General features: G+C 43.2%; 1 protein-coding gene across 3 annotated transcripts in view; it reads left to right on the top strand.

The window, feature by feature from the left end:
* adgrd2 (adhesion G protein-coupled receptor D2) overlaps positions 1-19,315 on the top strand; it is a 31,022-nt gene that overhangs the window by 3,479 nt on the left and 8,228 nt on the right. For all 3 annotated transcript variants that reach the window (XM_053871814.1, XM_053871813.1, XM_053871811.1), the window contains exons 5-18: positions 380-502; positions 1,071-1,165; positions 2,320-2,607; positions 9,569-9,680; positions 11,709-11,846; positions 12,084-12,192; positions 13,035-13,140; positions 13,496-13,551; positions 13,687-13,813; positions 13,892-13,995; positions 14,202-14,304; positions 15,874-16,027; positions 16,543-16,676; positions 17,172-17,287. In XM_053871814.1, coding sequence (XP_053727789.1) covers positions 380-502; positions 1,071-1,165; positions 2,320-2,607; positions 9,569-9,680; positions 11,709-11,846; positions 12,084-12,192; positions 13,035-13,140; positions 13,496-13,551; positions 13,687-13,813; positions 13,892-13,995; positions 14,202-14,304; positions 15,874-16,027; positions 16,543-16,676; positions 17,172-17,287 — 1,765 coding nt within the window. The remainder of the gene's footprint in view (positions 1-379; positions 503-1,070; positions 1,166-2,319; positions 2,608-9,568; positions 9,681-11,708; positions 11,847-12,083; positions 12,193-13,034; positions 13,141-13,495; positions 13,552-13,686; positions 13,814-13,891; positions 13,996-14,201; positions 14,305-15,873; positions 16,028-16,542; positions 16,677-17,171; positions 17,288-19,315) is intronic.

The following is a 19,315-nucleotide window of genomic DNA, read 5'->3' as shown; positions in this document are numbered from 1 at the left end:
GTAAAATTAGACGAATGTGGGGAGAATAATTGCAAAACATAAAATGAAATTAAAATTAAATTCTGAGATGTAAACAAAAACAAACCAGGGTTCCATCCTGGACATGAGTCTTCCTGGAGAGGTGGATTTCATCCTGGAGTTCTCCAGCAAGTGCACAGGTTTGAGGAGTGAAGCGTGGTGAAGTTTGACCTTAACCCTCTGGAGAATTAATTTGGCTTCACAATAACTTCAACATTAATTCGTCTTATTAATCTAATGTTATTTCGATTGTATTATAATAATAGTTATTATTATTATTATTATTATTAATAATGCATTTTTTAATGTTAAACCTTTTAGTGATGTCAAAGCATTAATAAGCATTGTTCTGTGTGCGCAGCTCTCCACCGGCCGATGGAGACACAGGGCTGCAGAACTTTCCAGAGCTGGTCAGAGCAGTTACCGTCCATCGGCCTGACCGACTGCTCCGAGCGGCTGCCGTTCACCTGCGTCACCAGCAGAGGTCAGTGTGACATCATCTGCGTGGTTCTCTCGAGCGCTTGCGACGCCGAGTCGAGTGACGTAATAGAAACCGGCCACCGACGAAACTATTTCTGCGCCACACTTTCCTGTTTTTAAAAGTAACAAATGCGTTTCTTACCGGTCCTGGCTACACACCAGTGGCAACCCGTGGTTCTGACCGAGTTTACAGTGTGTTTTGTTTGCATTGCAAACAAAACACACTGTAAACTCTGCAAGACGTGAAGTGACGGGTTGTTCGGATCCAGTCAACACGACACAATGTGTTGTGCAAAGTAAGCTTCCGCTTCATCTCTAAAGTCATATCCTGATCAAATGTGCTGAAAAAGTTTTCTTGGAAAGTATAACTGTTTAATTTTGCTGTTTGCGGCGTCAAGCGAGGGTGTTATTGTTTAGCTTTAGCAGCTAGCATGGATGCTATCAGGACTGCTCTGCTGTCACGCATCTCCGCTCAACAACCGAGACACCAAACTGTGTTTTCATTTCGCCCTGCGCCATCTTTAAATGCACTTTACCCCATGCCCCCGCCCTCCTGGTGTGTTTGTTGGCAGAGCGGTATCTGAAGATGAAGCAGCTCAGCGACTCCCACGACACTCAGCCCACGACCTTCATGTCCCAGCTGATGAAGCTGTCCAACAGGAGCCAGGTAGGGCCCTCAACTCAAAAGCAAGTGTGACCAAAAGTACAGAGTTTTGGCGCACACAGAAGTGTAACCACTGTTTGGTCAAGTCAAGCTTTTCCTATTTATTGTTCTCTGAGCACAGTTTTGAATGAACACTAATTCTGTTGAAGACCTATTGACATCAGAATCAGAAAAACTTTGTTAATGCCAAGGCAAGTTTTGTTCGTAATTTTACATGCTGCGTAAACAACAATCATATCAATATGAAATCAGAATCAGAATTTAATTTATTGCCATGGTCAGTGGGGAGCCCACCAACTAGTAAAGTGTTATGGAATAAAGTGCTGACAAAAAATAAAAAATATACTAATAATAAATAAATAAAATTAAGTAACAACAAAGGCTGTTCAGGAATTCAACAGTCTGACGGCCGAGGGGATGAAGCTGTTCTTGTGACGGGAGGTTCTGGTCTGGATGGACCGTAGCCTCCTGCCAGAGGGAAGAGGAACAAACAGTCCATGACCAGGATGAGAAGGGTCGAAGGCTCTGATCCCACCTGCACGTCTCTGGGTCCTGGAGGCATACAGGTCCTGAAGAGGTGGCAGGCTGCAAGCCATGATGGCTTTCTCATCAGAAATGTCTAATATAAACTGCAAAATACTAAATACTCTCTTTAACAGACGTTGAAGGAAAGAGGAAAGAAGGCTATGCACATAGTGCACATAAAGACAGACATGGAAGCGGGCTATGTGCAAAAAATAGAAACAGAAAAAAACAGATTGAGATAAATTAAAACTCTGAAATCTAGATCTTTCACGGTAAACTTTACAGGGATGAATTGGACAGTTTTATTGCCTCAGGAAGAGTGGAGCTCCAGTGGCTCTCAGAGATGGTATAAATGGTACAGACGGAAATAAGACCCTACGTGTTGTAGGTCTGTAATTCCACCAGCGGAGGGCGGTATAACTCTGCAGTGGTTCAGCTGGTTGTCATGACGCCGCTGGATCTTTGTTTTTGCTGAATGAAGTGGGAGTCGAACTTTCAACGTTTCATTGATTGACTTTAAGTTCAGCGAAGCACAATCCATTCACGAGTCTCGTTTTGTGTTGAAAGTGATTGCAGTTAGGAAACAAATGTCCCCTGTGATCATCATGAATGAAATGTGCTCCGTTTCTCAGTCAGGCCATGGACACCAGCTGGCTGCTCTGACCAGTGTGGACGAAGCGTCCGAGCTGCTCAACATGTCCGTCCAGGCGCTGGCGGACTCGCAGCGGGCCGAGCTGCAGCCGTCTGACATGGTGTCGTTGGTCCAGCTTCTGACTTTGGCTGCAGATCTTCCCGTGCAGACGGATGACGCCTCCAACCACAGTCGGGAGAGAGTCCTGGAGCTGAGTCAGCACTTTGTCAAGGTGGCTGACAGCATCATCAGCCAAGAAAACACACTCAAGTGGCAGGCCATCAAAGAGGTAGCCAGCTCCTCAACTTGTTTGTTTTTAGTGCTTTGTGATGAATGTTGGTTTATTTGAGCAGATGGACATGAACAACACTTGAAAGAGTGATGACTGGAGTCTATAGAATCAGGGTTTGTCTTCTGTGTTGATTCTGTTTAGCAAGTGTTGTTAATGTCCAAATTATTACTGTGGAGGCGAAAGCCAGTCTGGTCCAGCTGCTGCCCTTCACCTGGACTAGCCGAGCTGTCGACTTGCCCTGCCTCCATGGGCGTATCGCCTGGAGTCTGCTGTGTCGGAGGCTATAAGCCGGAGCTGTATCAGGAATTTATGATGGTAGCGAATCTAACTACCCTAGTTTCTGTCGATAAACTACGGAAATGAAAACTATTAGCCAATCATTTTGGGAAATGCGTATCAGCCCCCAGTCGTCTTTTAGAAACCATCACGTCGTGTTAGTCGCTCTTACCCTTGCTCTATCCCCAGCACTACAAAGCACTGCAATACTGTTTCATGATATACCGCATCGACCCATCACGAGTCTTTTGTACGAGCAACTGAAGAGCCTCAATTTCTACATCATTTTGCAGTTCATTTTTACAAGACATATTTTTACACACTGTGCAATACCATTGTTTAACTGTGTGGACGGAAGCCAGGAGCCAGTGGCTGTTTGTTCATCAAAACTCATTGCCTTGACCTACCGTGTTTAACAGCGGCTGTGAAAAATAGGGTGCAAACATGACCACGAAAGAAGAATGAGCGAAAAACACGCCATGATGCTTTTAATTCTCTAAAGCGTCAGTCGAAGCGAGGGCTTGTTTGGCATTCCAGAGACTCAGAAGCTTTTTGGATGTCTTTTTGAATTCATAAATGATCCGTTGAGATGGTGGCGACTTTGTAGATCCAGATTCCGGTCTGAGAACTATTTACAGGACAATGCTGCACATGTTGCCCACGTCCCACGCTTCAATCTATTTTTTTTGTCAGTGCTTTTTACCAAACATTTCCGTTTGGAGATTTGAATTTCATGAGATCAAACACTTTGTTTTTACTGAGCTTAATGCCAAAGAGTTGTAGCTCCGTTCAGGGCTTGAACACCACTATTCACTAGTGCAATCCCAAGTGGATCCATGAGCCAATTTTTCTCATTTTAACTATCGATCAGGATAGCTTCTGAATGACCTTGTGTTTCTTCTGGAAGTCATCAGATTTGTAGTGATGGGTAGATGAGGTTTCATGAAGCAGTGTCCTGATTTTCAGAGGCCACCAGATGGCGCTGTCTGCTGTGAACTGTTTGGACTGGAACAACTAAGTTGGGACATGTAACAATATATTGGCTGCTGCTAATGTAGCTAACAAAGATAGCATTCAAAAAGCTCAACCAAACAAGTCCCAAGTAGTAGTGTTCTGAGTCCGCTTCACTTGCTCATTGAGAGGTCACTAAACTCAAAGTTCATTCAATTATTATAACAATAACAAGGTAAAACACCAAGATACTCAACCATTTGTCGCTCCTCAGTCGGTCAGCTACTTCAGAGGTCTTCAATCCAAGTTCAGATGAGCTTCTCAGGATCCATTCAGGATGAAGTGCACACGAATCAAGACAACGTTGAACTGGCTGAAATTTTGATAATTTCTGATGGTGAAACTCTGAGGTATATTCCGGATGGTGACAGCACGCTGGCCACGTGGCCTGCAGGGAAGCCTCAGGCAGCACAGGTGTCGTTCTGGGTCGAGATGTGTCAAGTGCATTAGACAACAGGTTGACAACAATGACAACAAAGTGTATGTGCCAGAAATGGGGGAAATCGATAGTCAGAATAGAGAAACAGATTTGATCTGGAATGAATGATATGAAGGAAGAAATGTTAAAACGAAGAGAGGATGTGACAGAATTGATGGACTCATTGTGTGAGCAACGTCAACCAAAGGAAATAGGAAATAATAGGAAAAAAAACGAGTCAGCAAAATAGAAACAATCAGAGGAAACAAAGGAGGAAATGAAAAAAATGCAAGACATCATCTTAGTGCAGATCTGATCACTTTACAGTCAGGACAATCTAGTGACAACCACAAACACCATACAGTGGAGGCCATTGATAAAGTGAAGCACACCACAGATGGACTGAAGAGATTCACATGATTGGAGTCCTGTTTATTAGTGATGCGAGGCATCATGAAACACTAATGTACGGTTAGATGTCACAGTGACCTCATTTTCAGAGGTCACTAGATGGCGCTCTTGGTTTAGAAATGATGTGAGGTTTCATTGAATGAGTTGTTCAAGTCCAAACATTTCACAGCAGACAGCGCCATCTGGTGGCCTCTGAACATCAGGACACTGTGTCATGAAGCCTCATCTACCCTTCACAAGCGTTTATCGTCCTCCTTGCCTCCTCCTCCTCTTCTTCTACCACTGGGGTAACATTAGTCACATGACACTTCTAAACATATATAAGTGAACAATGTTATGCTGGTCAATGATTGGTGTGATAGCTACAGTTGCTTCACCGAGCCATGGCGTGAGCATAATTATAAAGACATAGAGCCCGGGATTTACAGAGGAATGATGTGACGATTGACTGGATCAAAAGGAAAAATGTGACCCGCAAATGCTGTTATGCAGTCAAAATGTTCCTTCATTTGTACAGGAATGTGACCATTTTTTAAAAGAAAGCAAGTGGCTTTGTGGATCCAAACAAAATGGCTGAAGCGGTGTCAAATCAAAATTCTTAAATAACTTTTTATCGATGTGTTGAGTGAGATTTTACTGGAAGCTGCACTCAGACAAGTTGGTTTTAATTTCACTGGTGGAGTCAAAAAAAGGAAAGCAGGAAGTAAAAAGCTGTGGCACAAAAGACTGGATGAAGTAATGATTGAACCTGTGGCCCTTTACCTTGGATCTTGCTTTCTGAGTAGTGGAGATGATGTGTGACCAGGTTTGAAATTCAAAGTCTGAAATTTACTTTTTTTTTTGCCATTCAGTGATACAAACATCTTGCATGATTTAATGAATTAGTTTCTGCCTGTTGCTCTCGTACTTAAGTACCTCACACAAGGTGTAATTCACAGTATCATTTTCTTATGGACTTTTTTCTTTAACATCATGTTGCTATTATTTTACTCGTTGATTTCGTCCATACCACTTCAAGTCCTGAACAGAGCTGCGGTAGTTAGCACTCGTAGTGATGGGTAGGTACATAATTTCCCTTGGGATTAATAAAGTTTCTCTGATTCTGATGAGGCTTCATGACTCAGCATTGAAGGGCAGATGAGGCTTCATGAGTCAGTGTCCTGATGTTCAGAGGCCACAAGGTGGCGCTGTCTGCTGTGAAATGTTTGGACTTGGAACTAATTCAATGTCACCTCACATCATTTCTAAACCAAGAGCGTCATCTCGGGGCCTCTGAAAATGAGGACACTGTTTCATCAACCGTGCCGTACTGTTTTTTTTTCCATAATATTTAAGTTCAAGACGTTTGGCGATTTCTTGACGTGTTCGCTGCAGCATAGCCTCATCAAGGGTGTTAATGGCATCAGAAGTCAGTACTCTCCCATGTCTCCCATAGAAAAAAAACAGTCTCTAACTGTAATGATACCAAATTAGTTTGAGCTCGTTGAACATCTTTGGAGACACGAGTTCCGATCACTCTTATATTACTCTAACACTGAGTGAACCATAGGAGACGCAGCTTCAGTTCAGGGCTCTGACCACTAGAGGGCAATGTGCTGCTGTGCAGAACATACCGTGGGGCGACCTGTTGCTGCAGGATCTCACTTGCCGGGTAGTGTTCAGGACTTCAGACCCTCGAAACATTTCAGAATGTCCATGTGGCGCAGAAACGTCTAGGTTTTGAACAGATGACAATAGAAACGATTTTCTGTCATGTTGCTCGCAACTGAACTGCTGAGCAAATCACTCAACAAAGATGGCCGACGTCACTGTAGCCACCGCAGCTGCTGCTAACGGTTTGATAAAAACCATTGTTATCATTACTGTCAACTTGAGATTTTTTTGTCATGACGTGACTCGTCCATCATCTTCACCTCTACACGGGCTGATTGGAACGGGACTTTTGCCTGTTCAGTTCGGTGACTGGTTCAGTCCTCCTGCGTTGCTTAGTCAGTTCCTTACTAAAAAAGAAAGACTTAGAAAAATGTGTCCATGTGAGCAGAAGTCCTCCTCCATGTGGCAGACGCCAGCGTTCAGGATATTCTTGCTCTTAATCACCAGAGCAACTGTTTCAGGAAACCCTGATGAATCAGCCTCAGAACCCACTGCCGCTGTGCTCAGCAGGCACACGCCTGGATTCGTCCAGGTTTGAGACATATTTCCTTCAAATGAGGAGCTGACTTTGGCGGCGTTGGTGATGAAACAATTACATAACCTTTTGTAACAGTCTCTGGATGCTGACCCTGTCGTTGCAGAGGTTCAGATATGCGTCAAATTCAAGGAAGAATGCACAGAAACATAATGAAACATTTTCTCAGAAAATGGAAAATAGCTTGGCAAATGAACATTTCTGTAGTCAGTGGTGCGTGTGGAGGTTGATATACAGTAAAGATCCTTGATTTTTATGGTGATACGAGTTGTCATCAGAGTGACATCTGTATATTGTCCTGTCGTCAGGACTAAGTACTGACGCATGTGAGAGCCCAGGGGATGGTTTTTAATCGTCATGGGTTGGTGAGGCTTTAGGAAACACTGTCCTCAGTGTCAGGCTCCTCTAGATGGCACTCTCTGCTCTAAGGTCTTTGGATTTGAACAACTATTTCACATCGATTTTTACTGAGCTCTGAAAGTGAGGACACTGTTTCATGAAGCCTCATCAGCCCATCACTAGTTTTGAATATCTCCTGAAGACAGGAGTAAAGTTAGCGCACTCATAGCCTCACTTGCTGTTGGTGGTTGACTTTAAATGATCAGGATCGCAGTATGTTTAACCCTTTAACTGCTGCTTCAACCTAATGGTGGACATTTTTTTTCACTCACACTAAAGAGCTTTGCTCGAGCCTTCTCCACCAACACACAAAAAAACACTTAAATTCAAGTATTATTTTTTAAATTCCATTTTTAATGAAATATATTTTAAATTAAAATGATGTATGTAAGAATATATATTTTTTAAATCATCACCTAAATTAAATATGGTTTAGTGTACAATACAGAAGTTTACTTTTGCAAATAGACAATACAATAGTGTAATAAACATTCCAATCATGATGAGATTGTCTAGTCGTTTGGCATTTTTATTTATAAAGATACATATTCTCACATTTGACCTGACTCCAGGATGCAATGATTTTAACAAAATATGTATAATTTTTTTTAAAGTTTGCGTCTGCGTCATGAATCCCCTTGTTCCAAGTCTGAACAGTTCAGAAGGTGCACCACATCGATTGAGCTTGTTCCTCCTGATGTGTACGTCCATGTTGACTATAGATCTGTACAGCGGCTGCCTCATGACAAGTGTGTTTAAAGCTCCGCTTGCCTCCCTTCCCCCACACCCTCAGCGCTTCAAGGCCACCTCAGCCCAGACTCAATGCTCGACATCCTTTTACAAAAAATATGGCTGTGCTCTTACACAAACGCCGCTGTCAGCTGGGTAACGAAGCTCGGCTCCCATTCATGTCAGTGTGAGTTTTCACGACAAATTATTTCCAAATGCACAAATGAACCCAGATATTGCCCCTCTCACGCAAACCACATCATCACCAACGTGATATCCTGATGTAAGATCGTGTTCCGTGCTGCTGCTGAGCAGATTCACGCTCCAACACTGATGTACTTCTTGACATGCCGACCCCGTGCCACCATTTCTGCCGCGCAGGACGTCAAATTGAGGCACATCATTTTCTGAAAACCTCTGGACTATCTTGGAGGGAGCATCACCCAAGGTGCTCACACATTTGAATTGACCATTCACCTTCCATAGTGGTGGATATATTGTTATAATTTTATATTGTGTAATTGGTTTTTCTTTTGTGAGAGAATTGTTTGTTCAAATTTCTATGTTATTATTCATGATTTCATTTTTGATTTCATTGTTAAGGCTGACGACCCAGAACACAGAAGAAAACTTAAATTAGTGCGGCAAGAAAAAAATCACATTTTTGACATTATTGTGATTGTGCATTAAAAAACAGAAGACTTTTATGAGAAAAACAAGAGCTGAGCACGGAACTTTTCCTCTGCTTCTGACGACATAAACATAATGATAATAAAACTAAAAGTTAGGACTGTAGGCTGCTCATTGTCACAGCTGTAGTTTATTTTCTTCATGCAGTTGTACAGGTTGTTGATTCTGGTTCAGGCTTTTTTTAACCTCATGATGGGTTGTCGCACATTGCTAGCAGCACTTCATTTAACTCCTCCTCTTCCTCTTTGTTTATCGGCAATTCATCACACTCACTTGGCGAGAACATCAGCCTGGTGGTCGCAGACTTGCTCATGCGCAAAGAGCTTTGCCGTAGCCTTCTAGTTTCTATCATCTTAGCTGCTATCGCTAACGTAACTGCACTTGTGACTCAGTGCTTTCTGTTGATGTGGTTGGCTAGAGTTGATCTGCATCAATGGTTAGCATCTCCTCACAAACAGCTCACATCATTCTACCATTATTAATATTCCCGGTAGCACATGTGTGAATTGTTATACTCTCATACGCTGCGTCACGCTGCTCCCCAACTGCCATGACAGCCTGCTAACCATGTCCAAACACAATGACAGCCAATCATTGTCCACTCCAGAGTGTAACTGATCATTGTCTCCTCCCCCAAGTCGAGGAAAAAGAGGCCCAACTCGTGACAATGGATTTAATAAAGAGGCTCAACTAGCTAAGTGGGAGATAAAGAATGGTTAAAGAGTGCTAAACATCAATTATTTTACTTGCCGTAGATGGATCTATGTTGTCCCTCAACATCTTGGTGGACTGTGTTGTGATGATGCTGGTGAACCTTTCATGCCTCTGTGTTGCAGGTGGTGAACGGACCCATGGACGTGGTCAAGAGCATTGACCGTATGGTGACCAGCTTCAGCCCTCATTTAATGGGGAACACGGATCATCTCACTATCCACAGTCCAAACATCAGTAAGTGCTTAATTCAAGCATAAAATAGAGGCATATATTTGTGCAACAATGCAACAACAACAACACACTTGTCACCACAGTCGAACAAAGACGACGAATGTTTCCGTCCGAATGCTGCTGCGATGGAATCAGCCTTGTCGCGCTGATATACATTGCAAATTGTGTTACTGAGTCTAATAAGACAATGATGGCCTCCATTGTTGACTACGATTGTCAACTGCTATGTCAAGCATGAATAACCAGTCGATTTTCAAGGCTAGGGCTGCTCTCTCAAATGCCGACTCGTCACACTGGAGTCTGACACTCTGCTCCGCTTTGCTTCATAGCCGTTCCTGATTCATATCCTGAAAGTCCCGTCTGGAATGATTAGAAGGGTTTTTGCATGGTTCTTTTCATAGCAGAGGAACGTAAAGGCTGCACTTGAAAATAGTGGCACAGCGCTACAAACATTGCAAAATAAATGTTGTTAATACTCTTGTCAACATAATTCATATTAATTTACACTGTTTTGAAACGTATGTGTCCTGTGGCCACAATGAAGATCTGTGGGTCCATACGAAGGTTCTCTACCCATTACTCACCGTAGCTGTCTTCCTGTTGATGTGTATAATCATGAATATTTCATTTTTGTCTTTGTCTCTAACTCCGAATCAACCTGTCCTTCGACCTCACTCTATCCAGGCTGCAAAGATTTTAACAAAGTGTTTCAAGTGCATGGAACAGACACACAAAATAAAGAAATAAATGTACATGCTTAATAGAAAAGAAGACAGATCGTAAAATAAGTCCATCTTTTCATGATGATGTTCTGTGAGTAGTTTCCGTGGTGACAGTGTGCAGTCATCACTTGTTTAGTAGGAGTCAGACAGAGGTTTGGATGGGCAGAGTCTGAGAGGTAGAGGTTTGTGTGAGCGGCTCATTCACACAGCAGCTGCTGATCTGTTCCACAGGGTCATGAGGGATGTAGAGGCTCAGAAACAGCCTGGAGAGAGATGGATCTGGAGGTCGGCCATGTTTGTTTACGTCCGCCCCGTATAGTGTTCGGCTGACGCTGCACTAGTCGGTTCCGCTTTTTACTCTCCTCTGTTCTATGTTGAACTGAATATATGCATTGACATATTGTCCCACTGACTGATCTTCATTGGCATGTCTGGTGATCGTCATCACCCGAGCTCCGTTAGTGTGTGACTTTAATGCTGCTCTTGAGGCTTCAAGCACGTGCGTCTCTCTACACTCAGCTGCAGAAACCAGAAACACCACTCACTGTTTCAGATTTAAACCGGTTGTTTTCCATCACCTGCTCTGGCAATGCTCCACACTCAATTTAAAATAGCACATGCTACTCTCTTGACGAAACGTTTCATTTAATATCCAGCCAACAACGCAAATATGCAAAGCCAAAGACCAGTGGTGACACAGTGAGTCTCTGATACAGGCGCTGCACTTACCGTCACAAAGAAATCCAAGACTTTTGAATTGTCAGAGCTTTCTCTGCAGATGGAGAATGTCTCTTACCTTGGCTTTGTATCAAGAAAAAAGAAAAATCACAAGTAGATTCCAGAGATAAAATCTGAAATGTAAAATAACCCTCTCATCCGAAATATTCCCAGGTTGCTATGGCAACTACATTCTTTTTGAACTTAATCAATCTTGCTGAACATCTCTTGTTTTGTCCCCAAAGTTGTTCACACATAGACTAGTGAGAACCATAAGGGACGTATGGTAAAAGACTAAAACTGCCATCTGTATTGATCCGTGTGTGTTGCTCAGCAACTTTGCATTCTATATGATTTGAAGTGAAATATAACACAATATGCGTTCATTGTGATCCGGTTTCACACAGGACTATGTTGTGCTACATACAAATTCATTCAGCACCACCACGACGTCAATCAAGTAAGGCATGGACCAAGTGGAGTTTGGGGTGAAGGTGGTTAGGCTGGAGTTTGAGCACTCAGAGAGAACAGCAGGAGAAATGACTTATCTCAGCACTTTAATAACCAAGTTCCCTTTGGATCTAATGGCTAGAACTGGCCGTGCGGCAGCAGAACCTCCAGGAAGTACCGTCCAAAGCACCAAGCTTCTGCGGGCCCAACACTGAGAAGTCCTCCAGCCAGGACTGTATTGCAGTGCCCCAGCAACAGCTTGTGGATCTCCATCACAACGGTAGGACTTATTAACACACCTCAATGTCATCTCCATCTCTCCTGAACGCACATTATTCCGACGTGTGGCAGGTGAGATCAGTTGAGGCTGCACTAATGCTTAATGTGTGAATGTTTAGCACCATTTGACAGTAATCTCAAGGTCTTCGCTGAAATGCGCAGAGAGGCAGCTATTCATCCTGGACAATCAGCAGTTAACTGCTTCGCTGATTTCCTCTGTGTGGCTGTTGTGTTGCAGGATTCCAGAAGCTCACGTTGGTCAACACGTGGTACGGCTCGCTGCGACAGCTCTTCAGTCCTGGGGAGAACATCACCATGGTGCCTACTGTCAGTGACGGCAGCCAGAGGTGCAGCCTTCCCTCTTTTTTTTCTGCTGAGTGGTTGTTCATTATACTAGTTCTCCACTTCATTTACAACTACACAACCTTATCAAAGACACGTGAAATCTCCAGCCATATGGAATCAGTTATGAAACTAGAAGAAATCAGAGCACAGGAGTGGACCATCACAACACCTGAACCAACAGTAAACTAAAGTTGAAAGAAATTCTCAAACTTTATTTTCAAACTGGGTGGTACTACCCCACTGTCTTCAGTGATCAATAGCAGTCAGTCACTGCTCACGAGGACCTAGTGTGTGCGTGTGTGTTTGAATTTGACACTCACTTTATCAGAAAGTCTAACTGGACTTGCATCATAACAATAACCTCATTTTCATGCACATAATATTGTACATGCATATAACATATTTTTTTCTCTTTCAAATGATGGCTCTGATTACAATATATTGTTGAAACAGTGTCACAATATGTCCCAATGTATCGTATCACCACTACTCTATCGGGATACGTATCGTATCACAGGATACCTGCCAATACACAACCCTATGTACAACATTAAGTTACATGAGGCAGGTGTTAGCTAAGCAACAGAACTTCAAAATCACAAACATACCATTAGAAACTTTGAGTGTCACAGGAAAACCATGAAACAGAACAGTAACAGTATGGAGTCGAGCCTTGATAAATATTATTAAACTTGAATTTGACCCCTAGTGAAAGATTGGAAACATAAGTGTTACACGATATTGAAGACACTGGATCAGATGCTAGTATTGGTACGAGGAAAGTGGCGGATGAGTCGCGCAGCTTTTAATGTTCTGTCACAACTTGAACTTGTGTTGTCACCAGATACCTGGGGACCATCCTGGGCTCCTCCGTCATCTCCACCACCATACTGGGGGACGACCAGCCGGTCAGCACCGCAGTTCACTTCCAGCTCCGTCACAGAGTCCAGGTTTGTCCACTCTGGATAGTAAAATGTTTCCTGTGAAGAGAATTGTTTCGGTCTCAAACTGAAATAACTAAAGCCCTGAAGAAAGATAGAGGTCATGGGACAAGCTCTCGAGCCAGAGACACAAAGTATCCTGTAATGATCACTCGTGTTGTGACGACATATGTTCTGTAGCAGTCGATACACAGTGTGTGACATGAATCTTCAAATCAACTTTATTCTGCATCTTAGGATGATGTTGATGGATATCAAATGTTTAGGGACACTGGTCAGTCATTAAAACCAATCTGCAGACGCTGATAAAGTGTGTTTCCTTGTGACCCATTTCAAATGACTGAAAACTCCTGTCTTGTTTTAGAACACTGTCAACACCGTGTATGATCCGGTGTGTGCATTCTGGGATTTCAGTCTCACGTAAGTTCAGGGCCACGGCACGACACATATCGTACCTGTGTCTCAAGTATAAAGCATTCAAACCTTTCTTGTTTTCATTCTCTACATTCCTTGTGCCGTGCAGAAAAGTCATGCATGTTGTTTGTGTCTGACTAGGCCTGAGTCAGGGGGCTGGTGGAATACCGTTGGATGTGAAGTGGTGGCCAAACAATATGGATTCACTACCTGCTACTGCAATCACACCACTAACTTTGCACTGCTGCTGCAGGTGTACGAAGCCGAGGTAGCGCCCCCCTCTTCAACTTGATCCACTCTGGCTTCTGCTATTAACGTCTGGCTGTGTGTCATCATTGTGTGTCAGAGGAGCCCAGAGAACGAGCGGGCTCTGCAGGTGCTGACATTCGTTGGCTGTGGAGTGTCTCTGTGTGGCCTCCTCTTCACCTTCATCCTCTTCATTGCTGTGGGGTGAGTCACTCGTGGTGCAGAATGAACAAACCGAGGCTCCAAGGGTGAAAATATACTTTTTTAATAAAAGCTTCTGTGCAACGCATCGATTTGAGGTGAAACCCTTGCTCTTCATGGACAAGCTGTAAAACTCTACGGTCTTGGTTTGTGAGCTGGATTATTGGATTGGAGTTATTTCTCTGCTTCTATTTGCTTCTGAAATGCAGGGTTCCTAAATCAGACCGCACCACAGTCCACAAGAACCTGATTGTAGCCTTGGGAGTTGCAGAGCTGCTGCTGATGTGTAGCGACTGGGCGTCGGCCAATGAGGTGAGAACTACTTTTGAGCTGGGGCTTGATTTTTCCTGCAAATGATGTGAAGTGATAATCCAAATACAAGTTATTCAACATTTCAGGAGACTCGGCCTCATGTTTTCATTATCTATGCTTCAGTCTGCATCTATAATAGAGGAAAATACATTAGATGGATGGGTGGACAGACAGACAGGCAGGCAGGCGGATAGACAGATAGATAGGTGGACGGACAGACAGATGCATAGATCAATAGAAAGATACATAGATACCTGGATGGACAGACAGACAGATACATAAGAGATGCCATTACTACTCTATAATAAGCAACAATATAATTTATTTCATTCATCTGTTCCCATTACTTTAACCCCTATTTCAAATCCTTGTATGTCAAGTCCTCCTCTTCTTCATCATAAGTCATCAGTTTTGTAATGTGATGCAAGTGTGGACTAAATCTTTTCAAGGCCTTCTATATGTGATGTAATGGCTTTTTGTGCTGTACCAGGTGTGTGTGTGTGTGTGTTTTGGCCTGTTTGTCGGGGTTTAAGGGAAATGCCAGTCATAAAGTTACATAAAAGAGGCAGGAAAAAACGATGTTATTGGAGGAGAATTTCAGCATCGGGAGAAAGGCATTGTTCAAGTTTGAAAAAGCCCTGAATCAAACAGCAGCCAGAGCTGAGAATAATGTTCCTCCTTTCACCTGCTTTAATGGAATTTTCTTAACAAAAGCGACAAATAGTTCACACACAGCTGTGGAGCCAAGAGAGTGCAGTCAGAAGTTTGCTGATGATCATCACTGTTATTGTCCTCCGTGCCACTGAAAACATTGTCGCTTTAAAATCATTATAGAAAATCACATCACATGTACGGTGCTGTAGCAGGCACTACACGGCGAACACTTCAGTGGGCTCCGACTGGAAATCCAGACACCAGACGTGGGTACAGTTGTTGTTTAGCCTTTATCTTCATAAGTTATGTGATTTGATGACATTTCTAATTGTTACTGTCACGTAGCTTTATGGACGGCAGCTCAAGTTATTGTCCATAGATGAGCCCAGGGTGATGGCTTTTCCACACTGCAGTCTCTGTGAGCTACTTGAATCAAATGAATCATTCACCAATTTGTCTGTAAAGTTCCGAAACACGCTCAATAGAGCCGCCAATCAAAAATAGGAGTTAAGTATTTGACGCAAATTAATGCGATCGAGGGCCGCACTCTGGTGTAGTACTGCCCTGAAATTATTGTTCAATTAATCCAATAAACAAGCTGCATTCACTAAACAAACCATTATTCGCATTCTTTTTTTTATGACCATGACTCGTTTATTATTTCAAGAAGTGCACGATTCACCTGTTTTTTTTTTAGATCACGAAAATTAGGGAATTAAAATCTTATTATTCAATACTGTCACTTCACACAGCAGTAGAATCGCAATGTAGCGGAATGAAATCAAATCAGGACCGAAACCTCTGGTCCCAGTTCTAGTAAGGATGAGCTGCTGAGATGCACCACACATAACTCATGACACCCTAAGCTATTAAACACAAGGACAAGCTGACATCAGCGTCTTCTTGCTTTGACAGGCAGCGTGTTTTGCGGTGACTGCGCTGCTACATCTCTTCTTCATGGCTTCCTTCTCCTGGATGTTGGTGGAAGGTCTGCTGCTCTGGAGCAAAGTTGTGTCTGTCAACATCAGCGAAGACCGCAGGATGAAGGTCTACTACGTGATCGGCTGGGGTAAACTGACTGCAGCTTTCAAGGAGACACGTCCTATGTTGCACCCCACTTTTGTGAGAAGTCTGGTCCACAACAGTAAAGAAACTAGCCCCATCCTTTCTCTGAGGTCCAGTCTCTTGAATAGAGACACCCATGCTACCGGGTCCTCTGGACTGCCTGTAGTGAGAAACTCGGGTGTCACATGACTTGTCAGGTTTCGCATGATTACAAAATCCTGCAACAACGCAACAGCACACCTTGAACCCAGTCAGTCGAACATGAAAACATGGGCCAGCTGTTCATGTTCTGGCCATGTCACCGCGTTTTGTGTTACATCCTGACCCGAGAACAGAATGTGACTTGTCTTAGACAAAGTCTAGTGTTTGCCCCATGTTCCTCTTTAGACTCAACACACCCGCTAAAGTTAAGAGACTAAACAGTTGAAGACCGTGCAGCAGCTGTCCTGCTCCTGTAAATCCTGTGGACCCACTCCTGCCTCTTCTTCTCTGGAGCTCATGTGTTGAATTGTTTTTCAGGACTTCCTGTTCTCATCGTTGGCGTGACACTGACGGCATCGGTCAACGAGTACAAGGCCGACGATCACTGCTGGCTCAACGTAAAGACAGATACGATCTGGTCCTTTGTGGGACCAGTTATATTTGTCTTGTTGGTAGGTAATCCCTGACCCTGCTGACACAGTCGGTTCTGCCTGTCAATCAGGCTGTCGCTTGATGTGACGTTCACCAAACTAACTCAAGCTTCATATAAGGTCCGAAAGGAACGATATAATATTCACCACCTTGATGTTGTGCATTTGCTTAGACAGCTTTCAATGAAATATACGCCCTTTCATGTGTCCCCTGACCACTCACTCTGAAATTTCCTATATCATAGCTGTAAATATGTATAAACTGTATATATAAAACCTGATTGTATATACAAGGCAACTGCGATGTGTGTGATTCAGTTTCTTGGTGTTGGGCGTTAGTAAAAGTACTTCAAATATGAAAGAAAGGCAACAACGACACGGTTGACAGCAAGGCAAGCACGAGTGCAAGAGTGAGCCTTCCGTCTTCCACATTTGCAGCAGAGGCCAAGTGGCTCTGCAGAAGCACCTCTCGTGTTCGGGGGAGGCTGTGTTGACACTGTTCTCCTCTGCTTTCAGGTCAACGCTGTTGTGTTGTGCCGAGTCGTCATGGTGACCGTCTCCAGCGCTCGCCGCCGCTCGAAGATGCTCAGTCCAAGCTCTGCGTCGAAGATTCAGACCTTCGACCTCACCTGGTGAGATGTCTTTTCTGCAAGTCCTGCTTCTTTTTAAGGCACGCATACACAAATGTGATGTCTCCTCTTGGCCGATCCGGCTTTCATCAAGAGACACAGTGGAGAGATAGGAGCTGGGCTTTTTGCTGTGGGAGTGGAAAGGGCTTATCGGACTCACACCTGGTTCCAGTGTGACTGAGAGTGCATCTGAAAATATACAGTGTCTGTGTTCATCTGGCTGCACAGGCTGTTCCCCACACTCTCATAATTAGATGGGAAAATCATGTTTTCAGAACAAATGAGCCACATTTTACTATAAAGGAATGAGGTGTTTTGGAGTTGGATTCTCATCCTCATGAGTCCAGCCATGGTTCATTAGGAAAGGAGTCGAGGTCATGTCGGGCTCAGCAAATGTGATGTGTATTTTAAAGAAATTGCTTGCTTGTGTTTTCAATGATACTTATCATGGTATTTGATGCTGTTATATATTCTTTCGTAATGCTTTAGTGACATTGGGTGTGTTCAAGCATCAGTGAGAGCTTGCAGGACCAGAAAGCCTCTGCTGAAGAGATGATGATGCAGGCGGACACGAGGGGACTTGTCATGTGTTGCTTCTCACCCGTGACAGTGACAGAGTTATATCGGCCCAATTGTCACACTTTTCTTTACTTCATGTCGAAATTAAAATTTAAATGTTTGTAATATCAGAGTTGTAACAAGTTAAAGTAAAAAACAGCAGCAAATTACAGACATGGGGGATGAGCCACGCCAATCTGCGAAGCATTTAAAGCAGCTTAAACATTGTTTGTCAATATCGATCACAAATATCAAAAGATGTTTTCAAGCAGTGAATATTTAGGTAACATCGATAATGGTTAAAAAATGTAAACATAACATCTTTTACAAGGTTCACCTGGTAAAAGTTCTTTTCAATATCTATCCATTTGTTTTGTACTTCTGCTCTGACCCCATGAAGGCCTCATAAACGTAGAGCTGCATGAGGCCTCCTCTGCTTCAATGCAATGCTCAAGAGTGCTGATGTTGAGAGCTACAGGTTTAGATAAATCATTTGAATCTCCACAGTTTACACAGCTGTGTGTTTAACAGTCAGGAATGTGCGTTCAAATATAAAGTTACTTCTTGATGTTTTTACTTTTAGCTTCAGATCTTTGACCTTGTCACCACGTCACTGACGATATTGTTCATGAATATCAGCTTCTCAAACTCTCCAAGATGTTCAGCTGCTGCCGCTTCTTTGTAGCGAATAAAATGTTTCTGTCTGATTTGTCTGCGCTCGCTGCTGATTGACGAAGACAGCAAGTGCAAATTCAAACAGGTGCATAGTGTCTATTTAAATCAGAGTTTCCGTGGTTCAAGGTTTGCTGCATGTTCGTTGAGAGAGAGAAGCCAATTTAATTAACCTGCCCAGCATTTAGGGCCTTGGACAGCACTTCGGAGGAACTGCTGAGCGGCGCTTGAGTCAGGATAAACAATGGAGGCTGAATGATGTATTTGATAACATGTCACGTCGATTTAACATCTAAAGTTCTCGGTTCTCGTCACGTCGCGCTGCTTGTGCTTCCCTCCATGGAGCTGTTGACTGTACAGCCTGAAAAGTTCTGAATAGATTTTCATTTTTGGCGGTGTTCTGGTTGTTGGTGTTCTGGATTACCTTTTGGATGGGGGGACTTCTTTAAAGCCTCATTAGGTGTCTACTAGTGATGGGTAGATGGGGTTTCATGACACAGTATTGAAGGGTGGATGAGACAGTCATGAAACAGTGTCCTGATTTTCAGAGGCCACCAGGTGGCATTGTCTGCTGTGACATGTTGAACAACTAATCCAATGAAACCTCACATGGGTGTGAATGGGTTATTTATCCTATAAAGTGCTGTGATTACACAGAAAGCGCTTTGAATGGAAGCACCATGTACCTTTTCTTTACAAGGAGATTTCTGCCAGAATCTGCTTTTGTTTTCATTATTCTGTGCGCAACATTAATGCAAAATATTTTGCTACTTTTTACAGCACATGGTTGCCCAGTAGAAC

Source organism: Synchiropus splendidus, chromosome 7 (genome assembly GCF_027744825.2).
Source record: "Synchiropus splendidus isolate RoL2022-P1 chromosome 7, RoL_Sspl_1.0, whole genome shotgun sequence".
In the NCBI taxonomy this organism is placed as follows: Eukaryota; Metazoa; Chordata; class Actinopteri; order Syngnathiformes; family Callionymidae; genus Synchiropus; species Synchiropus splendidus.
The sequence above is the reverse complement of the archived record's forward strand: the minus strand, read 5'-3'. Positions and strand labels throughout refer to the sequence as shown.